Genomic DNA, 15870 nt, shown 5'->3' with positions numbered 1-15870 from the left:
GAGAATTTGCTGCTTTGCTTTCAGCTGGAACTTTTTGAAATAAGGGACTCATGAAGATGTATTTAAGCCATTAAGAAGTCAAGGTAGATTTCTCAGTTATTTTCATTAAATTGTAACTGTAGAAGCTTGTACAGAGATTTGGGAAAAAAATGGCCCGAAAGTGGGAAAGATGTTTGTGTGTTCAGGGTCTTCTTATGCTACAGGTCCACCTTTATAGGCTAGCTCTTTGTAATGCCGACGAGCTGAGGCAGCTATCAAGAAATAGATGTTCTCTGAATACCTGCCTACGTACACAGGCACCAGGGCAGAAGGAAAATACGCTGCAAGTCTGTTTAATCCAGGCAAAAGAGAAGCCAGTGATTTAACCATTTGACAGCCTTCCCATCCATAAGGCTTAGAAAGCCCACGAGTGACATCTTGTTTTAGCAGATTTCTCACGTGGGGAGATATGACATACACTCAAGATCACTTGTGAAATTCAGATAATGTGATTTCTTAGCCTGAAAAGAGGAGTAGTATGGGATATACTGGCGCTGGAGTGGCAGTACATGTGCAAGTATTCTTCTGAAGCCCAAAATGTCTCAAGAATATACCAACATGGGGATGCCATTTTTCTTATTTTCTTGCAGTTCAGAAAAAACAATTTTGCACAACTTTGGGTCTGCTCAGGCATCTGGAACGTGACTACAAGTTTCAGTAAGCAGCAAAAGCAGGTATGAATACTAATGTTTGAAACACTCCATTTGAAATGAGAGGGCATAAGTTTTTTTTTCTGTTAGGGTGTTGCTTAGATACACAATTATTCACACTCACACAAAAAAAAAACACATTTTCGAAAACATAGGAAAATAAGAGCGGAAGCAGCTTTAAAGGATGAAAAAGTAAGACTGCAGCAGAAATCAGCTTTGGAAACCTTGTTCACCTTGAATCATATTATCAGCTACATGAAGACTGTGGGCAGGTCAGAGGAGGTGGCAGTGTGTGGGTCCAGATATTGGACACGGCACCAGAGAGGGAAGGAATTGGCCACACTTGGGTCAATGAGCTGAACCTTCACGTACATCTGTGGTTACTGAGATGGGATTTGTGTATTTCGTGGTTATCATGCTTTTGGTTTTGCAGGGTTTTTTTAAATAGTTACTCTACATTCAGGGATGTTTCCTCTGTCTGATACTGTCTCAGGGACCGCTGTGTTTTAGCTGAGGTTCGGCAGTGCTTAGGTAAGCCAGGGCTGGTGCTTCTGCACACAACAGGAACGTGAGCAGGGCTTTGCTATGGCCCCAACAACTGTCAGTGCCAGATTTTGAAGACACTTACCCTCTAGTGCAAGGCAGAGTTTTTCTGCCGTCATATAACTGACTCAAGCAACCAAGGAGTGTGCGGGCTATATTTTACCATTATTAACACCTCCATCATTTCAGAAAAGACTATAGCACAGTGTTTGTCTCCAGCTGTTAGGAAAAGGAAAGAAAACAAACCAGAGGTAGGACCCTGCGATGGTGAGGTGCGGAGGCAGCCACCAGAGCAGCTCTGGGCTAGCAGAGGTCAATTCGCAAGGAGGCAGGCTGCAACCAAAAGAAGGAGCATCCTGCTGTCATCCCCTTTTTCTGGAAGTCTTCCTCTGTGAGGTGCTTTTGCACTAATTTAGCCAACACTAACCCATATCCTTTCAGTTTTAATGAGCCATTAGAGCACCCCAGCCATGCCAAGGGGCAGGGCGACTGACCAAACAAGAGGGAGTTCAGTATCATCTTGCTGAAGGTTTGCCCAAGAAAGGGAGCATCAAAGGAAGGAAATAGTTTCAGTGTTGATTTTTAGGACTATAAACCAGAGTCTGGCCCCAAGAGTTTAGCAGAGAAGATTTTTTTTTTTATATATACTATATATTATATATATTATAAAATATTATTTACAAGAGCCATATAACCTGAAGCATTGGAAGAAAGTTTGTTTATGAAAGTATGTTGACAGAGAAGGAAGATGGTCAGGCCACAGGACGCCTCAGTCCCTTTACAGTTGAGAGTCAGCAAGAGTAACGCCACCTTGTAGGTCCTGACTTTCTTCTTCTCTGTGCAGTTTGAATTCATACTCCTCTGATTTTCTTCCTTCTCGGAGCTTCATTCCCCATTGTCTCCTTTTAGGAGACGGCCCCTGTCCCTCATTAGAAAATCTGCTCTGCTGCAGTAGAATTAACCAGAAAAACCCAACATAAGCTTGGCAAAGGTTTGGAGCCTCAAGCCCGTGACCCTCCCCATGTATTCCCTCTTCAGGGGGGCTGCTTCGCAAGACCTCCGGCCGGAGCTGCTGCTCAGCTGGCAGCGCTGGTGGCTTGGCACAAGCCTGTCCCCATTTGCTTGTACAAGTTGCATAGAGGAGCAGCCAGCCCCAGCCAGGGAACCGTAAAACTGATTTAGAGACACTTCTGCGTCTCCCTTGGCTTGGTTCTGTGCCAGAGCAGCTTGGCCAGACCAGATGATCAGCCTCCTTCTGTATTTATTGGGCTATATCTTTATGGTAATGACACGTAGTGGTGAGCAAGGGTGGACTTGTTTAGTCTTTGGTACACGCTTTCTCCTCACGCTGTACACAGAAAGGGTGGCATGTGGTACAACTGAGAGTAAAAGCTCTCCTACTTGTGGTAAATAACAGGGCAGGAGTACCGCTGCTGCTGGCGAAGCTGAAGGCCCAGCATTTCTCTTTTTAAGGGTCATTTATCACTCAAATTTACAAAAGTTAGGCCACTTGAGATGATAAATGTGCCTCCTGAGTACTCACTGAAAACTGAAGATCTTTCCTGGAAAGCTCAGATGGAAGGTGTTAGCATAGGAAAACACACTTGGGAAACCTGCTGGGAGGAGGAGGAGAAGGCAAAGATACGTGAGCAGCCAGATTTTGAGGAGCATATTCCTCTCCCCTTTCCTAGGGGACCTTAGGGGGCACCCCCAACGCCTTAGACCCCATCAAGGTGGTAACATTTGAGGTTTCTGAGAAGAAACCTCACCCTTACTCCTCTTGGGTCTGGCATATCCTTCACCCTAAATATGTTGCTCCAGCTCTGTCAGGCATGATGACATCTCCATAAGGCATGGAGTCCCCTCCTCACCTACCTGCTGATGCAGCCGGGTGTCAGCCACACGCAGCAACACCTCCGTGTGTGAGTACCCTACACCTGGAGTCAGGCTTCATGCTCCCATCTGCAGGGGGGTTCACAAGACAGTGGTTTCCTTGCAGCTTCTTAGCCTCCAGCCACCCCCCCATCACCTTTCTAGCAGAGGAGATCCTTCACCACCTTCTCCCCTCCAAATTTCCTCTCCAGAGCACCCAAGTCCCCTCTTCGGTGCCAGGCTCACAGCCACCAGCACCTCTGGTTACCTCCACAGCCCCCTCCATCACATTGCTCCCTGTTGCAGGTGCCTCCTGCCCCTCGTGGCATCCTGCTGCTCCCCAGGGATGCCCACAGGAGCACAGACCACAAGCAGAAATCACAGGTTGCTGGAGGGGCTGGTGAGTCCCAGCATCCCTGGTCTGCCAGAGCTGCCCCACTGCCTCCCAGCCCTGGGGACAAGGCGCTGCTCTCCAGCCCTGGGGACAAGGCGCTGCCCAGCCCTGGGGACAAGGTGCTGCTCTCCAGCCCTGGGGACAAGGCGCTGCCCAGCCCTGGGGACAAGGTGCTGCTCTCCAGCCCTGGGGACAAGGCACCGCTGCCCAGCCCAGGGGACAAGGCGCTGCTCTCCAGCCCTGTCTCTCATCCTCACCCAAGTCACTGGTGGCATAATTTTAGGTTCATCTTTGTCATTCCCCTCTACAGAAAAATATTGTTACATCTTGCGCTCTTGTTATACCCTTCACATGCACCTGGTAGCCAACAACCATTTATTATCTTTACCTTTCAGTTATTTAATGTCATGGCTGCCAATTTAATAACTTTTTTTTTTTCCCCCAAGGAAACTTACGTTATTTTAGGCTGACAATTCTATTAAGTCTTTCAAGAAACAATGTACTTTAAAGAGGAATGAAGATGTGGCCACGGCCTTTTAGGCTGTGGTTTAAATCACAGCCAGCAGAGAAATGCAGAGGGTGATTGATTCTGGATGAGGTGTTTTGTTGTTTGATTCTGGGGATTGATTCTGGATGATGATTCTGATGCTGAGGTGTTCCCTGATGCTCCACGTAGCAGCGCTTAGGATAACCAGTAACCCGATCACAGCTGTGCTTAAACAGAATAAAATTGGCGCTGTGGAAAGCCTTTAATAATCCAAGCAGCTCCTGGTAACTCCTTAATGTTCAATTAATCACCTCCGGGCTCTGTTCTGCCAGCGTGGCTCCTTTGAGTAGCAGTTGTCTCCAACACCTGACTACTGTTTCACTGGTGGAGATGTAACAAGGAGCAACAGCAGTGATCTGGATGGTTTTTAAATACATCCATTGCGTTTATTGTGGTGCTCTTTCAGGTCACAGAATAGACTGGTGGGCACCTTTCCCCAGAGTCTCTGGTGGACTGGTTGCATGCATGAATGTTTTTGAGTACTGAACAGTCAGAGGAGTTCAGGGGAAAAGAGACCTGGTTTAGTCCACCCTGGTTTACAAAGCAAATTTGCAAGACCTCTGACCACCTATTTACTGTAGGCTTTGGGGAGAATAATCCATATTAAAAGAATGTTATTAAAATTACAGTTAGGAAATTAAAGTTGGGAAATGCCAGAAACAGCCAGCTTATTCAACTTGAAGTGGTATATGTATTACCAAGGATGGGTGCATCGAGAGATTAGATTGATTGATTGATTGATGGATTGATTGATTGATTATGGGAGCCTGTCCTTAGCTGCATAGTCACTCAGTATTTTCTCCATTAAATATCTGCTCCAGTACAGGGATTACCAAGGACTGCCAGCTTGTGTGTGATACCTGTGAGAGCACCCCCAAAACCTGCAGTGCTACCTCATGTCTTCAGGTGTAACATGTGTCTGATTTAAAGGGTCTTAATGCACACAGTGCTGGACAGGGGCTACTGTTGAGGAGCTCTGTCTCCAGATAGTAATCTAAATAAGATCAAAAGTGATTGTACAGCATCGTTGATATTAAAGGCTCTGGCAATGGAAAAGCTCTAAATGAATTTACCGTTTCAACCCAAAGTGGGGTGGTATTTTAGTAAAGCAGGCTGGCAAAGATGTTAAAGGGAAAGTTAGTTGTTCATTTGTAGTCTGAAATAGCAAAGCCAGGTGGAAGAACACCTTTGTAGTATTCTCACTCCTTGGGCAAAAGCACTGGATGCAGCAGAAGGTTTCCATCTGCGGCGGTTTTGTCGGCTCTGAGCTGTGACCCTGTATCCAAGGCAACTGTTTCTGGATGTTGGGTGGTAAGGAGCTGCAGAATAAATGAGAGGTAGTTGTGAAAATCACAGGTATGACTGGACCAGGGGCAATAATGATGAAATGCTAACAGGTGGAGAAGAGATTGAAGGGAGCACCAGAACACGAACGTGGAATTCAGAATAGGATGTCTTGTTCCTTGGTACGGTATGGTATATGTGTTAGTCAGTAAAGACCAACCAAGACTATTGGAAAGCCATGAAGTAAAGCAAGTGTGGAACAGACACGAAACAGAATTAGTTGCTCTTAGTTTATCTGTGTTCTGTAACGCCCATCTCTTGGGACCAGCCCTGTAAGAGCTTAATCTTTGTGCTGCAAGAACTTCATTCCCTCTAGAAGCAGTGTTCTGGTTGTAGAGAGGGGGTTTTGTTTATTTCTGAGAATCCAAATTTTTAAAAGTTAGGTTCAACCATTTTAGTTTCTTTTCGTTCCTTTAAATATACCTGCATTATAGTTATGTAGTGATACAGAGGTGATGCTGCTTTCATGACCGAAGTGCTGTCACGCTCCGGGGTTTGGAATGACAGCCCGCTTGTGCTGAGCTGCTGGGCGAGCCGTGTCCCCTGGCACTACGCCTGCATGGGAAGAGCAGAGAGGCTGGCTGAAAGAGGCAGGGACACACTGTGCCATGGTAAAAGGCTGGAAGACTTCCTTGTGTTCAGTTTTTGAGGTGACCAAAACTTTCCTCCGTCTCTGGGTAAATACATGCTCATTGTTCCTTGATACGGTATGGTATATGTGTTAGTCAATAACAGACCGACCAAGACTATTGGAAAGCCATGACAGTAAAGCAAGTGTGGAACAGAGATGAAACAGAATTAGTTGCTCTTGGTTTATCTGTGTTCTGTCTGCCACCCCCTTTAATCTCAAAATATGGTGAGACAAGGTAGTAGCCAAACCCAGCCGGCCGGAGAAAAGAGCTCACAGGTACTGAAGCTGATATTCTTTTTTGCATTCTGGCATCACCCATCTCTTTTCCCTGTAAGAAAATGGGTAAAAGAAAAGAAAGCAAGAGCGACAGGCAGCGTATCACAAGTTTGTCCAGTTGCACTACCTCTTGAATCCATTGCCAGCTACAGTAAATTAAAAATCCAGGTGATCAGAGTGGCAACCACAAAACCTGTTGTGCAAGTCGGGATGAGGGACTCATTAAGTGCCAGCACTTACCTATGAGAGGCTGCCAAGGGATAAATGTTATTTTAGAAGTTTTATCAACTCATCTGTACTAATTCTGTTTGTTTGGGGAGAAGTATCAGCTGAAATTAATGCTGCCACAGAGCTGGTATCTGAAGCGGTGGCTCAGAGTGGGTCAGAATTAGCATGGCAGGGGTGGAAATACTTGTGTCTGAGCCACACAGAACCAACCCCAAGGTTCCTGTACAATACATGTCAGGGCCGTGAAAAATGCAAAGCACTGCTGTGCTGCTTCCCTTTTGTTGTCTCAAAAGCACAGGCAGTTCTGGATGAATTTGTTTCATCCAGGCGTCGTGACTTAGCCTTGAGCAAGGGCTGAGCTCAGCGGTGTGGTACAGAACATACCAGGGATAACCCCCTCGTGGTCCGTGTGATGCCGAAGGGACAAACACGGCTCACAAAGGAGGACCCTGGACGACGAGTACCTGAGCGCACTTCTGCCCGCCAGCTGTCGACCTGAAGTTACTGTGTTTGCCTGCCGGGCATATTGCTCAGCACTTGCAGTGCTGTGCTGGGTCCTTTCACCTTGCATGGCTACATACTGAATTTTGGTAACGTGATGATGCTTCAGAAAATCCTGCTTTAAAAAAGATGCATCAAAATTATAAAACTTCCCCGCCTCTTGAATGATCATCAGAAAATACTAAAAAGTGCGAGTGCATTTACAGCTTGATCCAGACTGTTACTCTCTCTCTCTCTTTTTTTTCTTTTTTTTTTTTTGTAATTAATAAAAGCGTCTAGCCATATGTGTGACAATAAACCCATTTATTTTGAGGGTGATGTTCACATGCTTGCTGTGAAGCGCATGTTGAAATGCTTTGCTGACAAGGCATGGGCGAACAGATGCCTTCTCCGTAACTAGCTGGCTGTGCATCCCTAGCTGGCAACGGCAGCAGGCTCCCCGGCTCCTCCTGAGGATGAGGCTCCAGTGGATGGATATTCATCATCAAACGAGGAGGCTGCTGCCAGCAGCCAGCCCAGCCCAGGGAACAGCTTCACCCCACAGAGGAGGCGCTGGGAAGAGCTGCCCAGTCACCCACGCTAAGCCCAGGACCCCAAGGCAGGTCTCACGAGGTCTGCTCAAAGGTGGCCTTTTAGCACGACAAAATGGAGAGACCGTGGGTCCAGAACAAAATCTCATGACCTCTTTTGGCAATTTTTTATTTTCTGATAATGCTGTGCACATTTTTCACTGTCTTTTACAGAGAAGACTATTTCTGCTGTGAAGGTGCTGCTGATGCAGTGTAGTTCAAATTGCTGGCCCACGGCTGTTCCCAAGCGTGCCAGATCAGTTCTGAAAGCAGGACCACCTCTTCCCCTGTGCACCTTCATGTCGTTGAAAAGCTATTTCCAAGTTTACTTGTCACCAGCGTTTACACTCTTTTGTCAACAAATGCAAAATTTTGTATCAATGAAGCACAAAGGGAGCAGAAATAAATTACCCAGAAAAATACAGCCGTCACAAAAATAAATCAATAGATTTCAAGCCGCTGTCTCAACTCATTTTACACAGGGAATATTTTCCTGTTGGTGCTTAACGGTGCATCATGATAATAAACTGGATTTAATGATTTCATTATGCTCTATGCTAGAAGTAGCTCCTTTAACTTTGCAAACTTCCGTGATGTGGTCTGGTGTTTATATTTACCTCCCTGGATGTGTTACTTGATCAGCATTTTTATGGAACAATAAGGTAAAGAAATTCCAGCGTGTGGATTTTTCACAAGCCATTAATTTAGACTAGAGGTGGTTATTTATTTATGGGGCACGAGCAGGCACCTCAATCCCATCAGTATGCTTTTTGACTGAACCACTAAGCGTTTTTACAGGGAAGAATAGCAGAACAAAGGCAATATGTACAGAACGGAGTTTCAGCAGAATCTTCCTGAGATAGTGTGTGAAATGTACGTGATTCCTTCCGATAAAATAACGTATCAGCAAATAATGTGGCGCAAACTTACTGTATTTATTTGCATGCAAATGTAAGGTCGCTTTTGCTGTTATTTAAGTATCCGTCGGCATTACTGCTTACCTCTAAAATTATATGTGTGAGTAATGTCAAAACACAATTATTGTAAAGAGGAGGTGAATCAATATTGCTGCTGGATCTTTCCAGGGTTTGTATACTCTGCTTTTCCTATTGAACGGCGCAGCAGTGTTTTCCCTGCTGTAGTTAGCAGGTCCCAGTGCTGCAGCCTGCCAAGCGGCCCGCGGTGCGGCTGTCCTGCCGATGGCTCTGCCTTCCTCCTGTGACGATGCCAGGTGGGCTCGGCGCAGCTGGCATTTGGTTAAGGCTTTAAAGTGCTGTTGTTTTCCAAACAATGTGTAATATTGGGGAGGTGAGGGGTTTTTCCCTGTTGTACGACCTGGAAAATTCCATCTTCTCAGCATGAATGGTATATATAATCAGACCTGATAACAAAAGCGTTACGCTGGGTTCCCTTAAGCTTTCCCTCGGGTTGTGTTGGCTCATACGCGTGGAGCCTTCACCTCATCCCACGTCGGAGAGGTTTGGGCTCAGGAATGCTTTCACCTGCGTCTACAGAGTAGTGTTACTCTGTTAAGTGTCGCCTTTCACCTCCGTGAGGATTTTTTTGCTTGCTCTTGAGTTTTAGTCATCTCGTTGAGCTTTCTGGTGTCATCTTCATTCTTCACAAAACTGGGTTTCGTGTTGGCCTCAGCTGACTTAGAGGTAGCACTCCTTTCATCCAGCGAGGTGGGACCTTTCTTAAGTTACGTATGTCCTGAGCTTATGCATGAAGAACGGTGTCATTAATGTCACCCATTTCTCTCCCTGCCTTAGGTTTTGGAATGACCACACCAGCAACCGTGGCTGGCAAAGTATTCCTCATCGTTTATGGCCTTTTTGGGTGTGCCGGGACGATCCTTTTCTTCAACCTCTTCTTGGAGCGCATTATCTCTCTGCTGGCGTTCATCATGAAGGCGTGCCATGAGAGACAGCTGCGAAGAAGTGGTCTCCTACCTCCCAACTTCCGAAGGGGGCCAGCTATGTCTGGGGTGGGCAGCCTGGTGGGGTGGAAGCCATCCGTTTACCACGTGATGCTGATCCTGGGCATTTTTGCTATTACCCTTTCCTGCTGCGCCTCCGCCATGTATACAGCCGTGGAAGGATGGAACTACGTTGACTCCTTGTACTATTGCTTTGTCACCTTCAGCACCATCGGCTTTGGAGATTTGGTAAGCAGTCAAAATGCTGCATACCAAAATCAGGGATTATACAGATTCGGAAACTTCGTATTTATATTAATGGGGGTATGTTGCATATACTCTCTTTTTAATGTCATCTCAATCGTAATCAAGCAAGTTTTGAACTGGGTGTTGAAAAAATTTGAATGCAGATGTTGCCCAAAGTGCCATAAATCAAGTGCCCGCCTCGGACGTCGCAACGCCATCACCCCAGGAGCCCGCCTGCGGCGACATAACATCTCGATGGATGCTGACAGACAGTACGACAGCGACACCGAGGGGAGGAGGCTCTCCGGAGAGATGATCTCCATGCGGGAGCTTACGGCATCCAATAAAGTCTCCCTGGCCATTTTGCAAAAGCAGCTGTCCGAGACGGCCAACGGCTACCCCAGGAATGTTTGTATCAATACGAGACAAAACGGTTTCTCCGCTGGGGTGGGTGCTCTAGCCATCATGAACAACCGCTTGGCAGAAACGAGTGATTCTAGGTAGAGTTTTTGAAATTCCTTTTGTTTCTTTAATAAAAATAAAGTGGTGGTTAGAGTGGAATTGTCACTGTAAGCTACTGGAACGTTTTCAATTCAGAGACAGCCTTGGTATTTATTGGGCATTCAGCATTTATTTTCTGGGGGTTTTATAAGTCTTCTCTCATATGCAGTAACATCTTTACCATAATGTTACAGTTTTCCCCAAAGGAGTTTTTGGAAGAGACTTGGATGTCTTTGATGCAGAGTCTGATGCAGTTATAGGATGGTGTGCATGGTTAGGATGGTGTTAAAACCAACATGTTCTTCTTCAGAACGTAGCCTGAACCCAAACTCTGTGTTAACATGCATAAAACGGGCAAGTTCAGCTCCAGATTCAAACTTGGGGTTGATTAGGTTTGGCTAAACGAGTACCTGACAGCTTGTTGAAGCCTGGATCTGAAGTCTGTGCTCTTCAGCAATTCCTCATAGCAGGCCTGTATATAACATACACATAGGTGACCGCAGTTACACCAGCTTTAGGGTGATTGTGCTTCACATGAATAATCCTACTGACTTCAGTGGTAGAGGATCGAAAGGGCTGACTGAATTCCCCTACCTACAAATGATGTTTTTTAGCCAGTCTTGTCTGAAACGCTGCCCGCTGCCTAACTCTTAAAAGTCCGGGGATTATCAAGAACTGTGTGAAAACATGCAAAACTATTCCTATCTACTGAGTAAGTGAAGAGAGGCAGTTGTCAACTTTGGTACTGACTTCATGTAATGCAAGAGAAGCCAGTGAGCACCTCTGGTGTCAGGTGTTTGCATCACCACTGATTTCGTTACTTCTACATGAAAATAAGTAGCTGAAATGAATGTAGCCTCTGTGTTGTCCTAAAATTGCATCTTTTCCTTCTGCAGATTTGTTGCAGAGATTCACACAAATGATTTCCTTGCAGTTCTTTGGGGGTCCCAGGCCGGTACTTGTTTCCCACAAATCTGATCGTGTAGGTTATAAAGAGGAGCATTGCTTTGGAGCTCCCCCCAAACCTGGCTTCCCCCAAAACACTGGTACTAAGTCGTAAATTGGCCTTCGGCTGTTGCTGCTGCCTTAGGTCATATTTAATCTGTGCTAGCCCAAAAGAACCAGAAGCAAACCTGGTCCAAGCGTCTAGTTTAGCATGATAAATGGGTGCAGGGGAATTGCTGCAACTCTCTTTTCAGAAATATATGCCCAGCTCTGGGTGGTTTCTCTAAATTCTCTATACTGTGCCATTCCTTTCATGATGTGAAGGTAAATAAAAAGGCTTCTGCTGTTCCCAGCAAGAAATAAAACTTCAGCATAAAGTCTGAGAAGCCACAATGGCCTGCTCTTGAAAACTGCTTGGGAAATTAAGGGCAAGACCATGAGTACTAGGTTGATGGCTGAATAAATTGAAAAAGCTGATGAAAACAAACTTGGAATATTAGAAATGTTTGAAAGTATTTACATGAAGTTTCATATAGCATTTTTATTCTGTTGTTCACTTTACTTTGTTTTGCATGGTTTGGGGGCATCCATAATTTTTGCTTTCCTTTAGAGTTGTAGTTGTGCAAAACATTTTGGAATTTGACCTTGGAAAACAAACTTTTGATTTGCACACTTGAGCCTGCCAGCCGAAGTATGGCAGCGATGGTATCTTTTGCCTGAAGGAGAAGGAATAAGGGCAGCAAATAAACCATCACACGTGGATCTGTATCACGCTATACATTTAGTCACAGCTTTTATCGTGATGCGTTTAGCCAGAACATGCAATGATGTTTATGTTGTTTCTAGGTGATACAGACTCATACTTAAGAGTAGGTGGTATGGCAGAGACCGTGTTCAGGAGACGTTCATCTGGCAGGAGCTTCCTTGGTGGCAGAGACTCCCTAAGGTCCGTGTGTCTGCTACCTGCTCCATCTCAGCTGCCACCTTGGAGCAGCCCTCTGAAGAAGCAGGCGGAGGGCACGGTGTTTGGGGATGCTATTCTGAAGTCCACTGAAGGACAGATTGAAGCAGGATGTGTAGGGGCAGGTGGTGGTCCGGGAAAGATTCAAAGGTTGCCTGCAAAGACCCAGTTTGGGAAAGCACCTTCCAGAAACGCAGGGGGCACCTTCGGAAACAGCCGAGGCAAGGAACCGAAAGAATGAAAATTTGTTCTTTTCCCTTGGGATAACTCCCGAGGGTAATTCTAACTGTGATGATTTATGTGTTTCCTTGAAGGTGAGTGGGGCACTGCTCTCTTTTTGCAGCTAGACCTCTCTTAGGGTTGTGTCTCAGTACATTTGCCATCCCTATGACTAGGGTTTTGCCAAGATTTTTTTTCAAAAAATTGCCATGAATATTACTCATTGGAACGGACCCCGCTGTGTGAAGTGCTGCATAAATCAAGGCAGACGGGCTCTGTCCCGAAGGACTTTGGAGTCTGAATAGATGGGAGCCCAAGCCACGGCAGAATTACTTGGGTTTATTATTTTACTCATAAAAATGTGTTCAAATGCATTAACATCCTGTGAGCTCAAGAACTATATTTTTATGGTAACAAATTTGGAAGTTAAAGGGATTTTTTTTTTCAGTAAGTTAAGGGATAAATATTATATCTATGATTATAATCATAGGTATTAAATATTACACCTATAATTATATATACATGTTTGCAAATCATTTTCAAACAACCTGTTCCTGCCTGGGAAACACAGTGAAGTCATACGGAATGGTACATACCTCCTCTGCTGTTTCTGTACTTAGCTTCCGAGTCCAGTCACAGGCAGACACGCCGTCTGTTGTAATAACAGTTTAAAAATTTCCGAGCCTTTTTGGTAGTGCTGGTCACAGTGGTGCCAGTGCCAGGACCTGTTGACTCCAGAGGGAGCTGGGTTAGCTCCTAGAGCTGGGTTCCCTAAAGGGATTTGGGTATCTGATGGCTTCTCTGTGCAATTAGGTCTAATGTTTCTTTACTCCCAAGATCCTTGAGAGACTCCGTTCTGCTGCTCCTTGGCCGCAGAGGCATATAAAGTGCATGCCCAGTTGTCTGCCAGTGCCCCTCTTTCTCGCAGCACACATGTCCACAGAAGCTGACACAGCTCGACCACGGGGACACCCTTGGCTTGTACCAGCCCCCTAAAAATCCCCAGACCCCTCTGGCTCAGTAAGGCCCGTGTGTGACAGTTCAGAGCAGTTACTGAGCTGGGTCTCACTGGGGAGCATCTGCCAAGGGCTGGCTTTACAGTTCCCTCGTATTCAGGAGCCGAAGTCATTTTTCAAGGATGCATGGCAGCCAGGCTCCAAACCTCTGCTCGTCTGCCTGCTTGCACTGCCTGGGCACCCGTCACCCACCTGCATGAGCACCGAGCCAGGAGGACACAGGAGGTTTGAGAGCAGCCCTTCCTAGTCCTTCCTGCTCTTTCTTTATCTTTTCTTTAGGACAACTCCTTAAACTTGACAGGCTTGGGCACTGAACTCCTTCCTTTTATTGTGCATGGTCCAATCCTGCACCCCTAGGGCAGCCTGCTCCTTCTGTGAATTAAACCCTAAACACGCACCAGCTGCACCAAGCGCGGTTCCTCCTGGTATTTCATTTTTGCAGGTAAAGCAGATACCTGCATACCCAGCCACGGGCTGAAGCACAAGAAATCAGAAGGAAACTGAAGGAATAGAGCAGGACAGTGAAAGCACACTGCACTAGATTGCACTTTCTTTTTAGGTAACTTGGGAGCTGTATTACATTTATTAAAGGGCGGGGGGGGGGCATGTTTCCAGGTTTTATTTTTGGGCAGCCTGGGAAGAATGCAATTAATTTAGGATTTAAGAGTTCATCTTCCCTGATAGAACCCCCTTCGCACCACCCTGCAAACCAGCAGTGGTGGCTCCCAGCTGGCCCAGACCCAGGCGTCCCAGCTGAGCAGCCGGGCAGGGAGCTCAGCCCCCTGCCCCAAACTGGCCCTCAGCTGCCTGAGCCCAAGAGGGGCGTTCAGGAGCGGCAGAAGGCGGCAGGACCCCTGTGAGCCAGCCCCTGGGGACAGCAAAGGTGTGAGCTGCCCGGACCCCCAGCAAGAAGGGAGGAGGTGCCACGTTCACCTGGCCTGCGTGCCAACACCTTGGCAGATGAGAATTAAAAATTGTCAGTGAAAATTAATAAGGGGCAATAACCAAATTCAAGCGGTGTCTTTGCTCTCCCCTGGAGCTGAGAGCAGAGCAGTCACGAGGAAGTTTCTGGTGAAACCTGTAGCATTTGTGCGACTTGCCATTACATTTACTTCTTGGGGGTTGTCTTCCCTGTGTGTGTCCTGGACAAAGTTTGGAGTCACGCTGAGATGTCGCCTGAGTCTCTTCGGTTACTGCCCATCTGCAGCCACGCGTCTCGCTTTGTGTAAAAAAGTCAGGTTGCTTTTTGTTTACTTGCAATGTGAAGGATGCCCATCAGGCAATACGGATGTTCAGAGAAGCAATCTCGTTGACCTCAGCCGCAGATGGAAATTTCTGAAGGACGAGGCTGCAGTTTGCCGGCCTCCCTGCAGAAGCAGCAAGGCACAGTAACTCCCACTACCACTAGCAAGGCGTACACAGGTTCTTTAGGTGGTGGCTGGGGCTGTGCAGCAGTAGGCACAACTGAAAATGGGAAAAAGAAGGTCTGTTATAAGGGATATTTGTGCTCTTTGACACATAACATGCTAATTGATAACCCAGTTGCCAGATCTAATTGCAGCAAAGAGTGTTGGTGGAAGACAGGAGAAATGCAAGTCACACTAAAGCTGCCGGTGATTGCCCCGTGCCGTGCTCAGGTACCCAGGGATGCGCCGCGATGCTGCCCGTGCCCTTAGTCTCTCACCCTCCCCACCTTTCTGCGCTTGAAGACCTGGGTATACAATGACCATTGACCTGTATCTCCTTGACTTGCTCCTGAGAGGAGGGCTTCAGCAGCAGTGGAGGTCACACGGCCAGGCATGCGGGCTTGGTATAAACCTGATTGCCTGTGTGGGATGACTTTATAATTATATGGAAATTAGGTGTACCAATGAGACCATTCTCACTTTTTTGTGTTTTCTAACCTTTAACTTGAAAAATATTCAGTGACTAATTATTACAGTGAATGTTCAGAGCTAATGTAAACAAAATCATACTTCGCTGATTGCTGGCAAATCTATGGCTATGGCTTCTGCTCTAATTGGGTTACTAATGTGCCTTTCCAAACCAACACACGTTTTCAATGTTATATTCAAATAATACAATAAATGTTACGTTACATAATAAATTCAATTAGGGCATATTAACACTCGACTCACACAAAATAACTAATGAAGCCTGCGTCGCACATTCTATAACCAGTATGCAATTTCTTTTTTATGAATACGCCCGTATTTGAGATCCTGTTTTGCTTTCACGAATACTCCTGCTAGGAAAACAGAAGCATTACACTGCAGAAAATGCAGGAAGATACAACCAGTTCCACTGAGATTTGATGCATAGGCTATGCATATTAGTGTATGCACAGTGAGTGTTTCATCACGCGTTATAAATACGTTGTGTAGCAATGGCACAGAGGAAGGACTACTTCAGTTTTACATGGCCACAGCCTGAATAGAGCTACCAATAAAGATGCATTCCTTTTGTCTTA

At 46.1% G+C, this 15870-nt stretch overlaps 1 protein-coding gene across 1 annotated transcript in view; it reads left to right on the top strand.

Annotated features, from left to right (window-relative positions):
* Positions 1–15870, top strand: part of KCNK12 (potassium two pore domain channel subfamily K member 12) — a 25541-nt gene extending 9671 nt beyond the window's left edge. Inside the window, exon 2 of the mRNA XM_080408398.1 lies at positions 9367–15870. Coding sequence (XP_080264524.1) covers positions 9367–10262 — 896 coding nt within the window. The 3' untranslated portion in view covers positions 10263–15870. The remainder of the gene's footprint in view (positions 1–9366) is intronic.

Source organism: Falco punctatus, assembly GCF_963210335.1.
Source record: "Falco punctatus genome assembly, chromosome: 12".
Lineage (NCBI taxonomy): Eukaryota > Metazoa > Chordata > Aves > Falconiformes > Falconidae > Falco > Falco punctatus.
The sequence above is the reverse complement of the archived record's forward strand: the minus strand, read 5'-3'. Positions and strand labels throughout refer to the sequence as shown.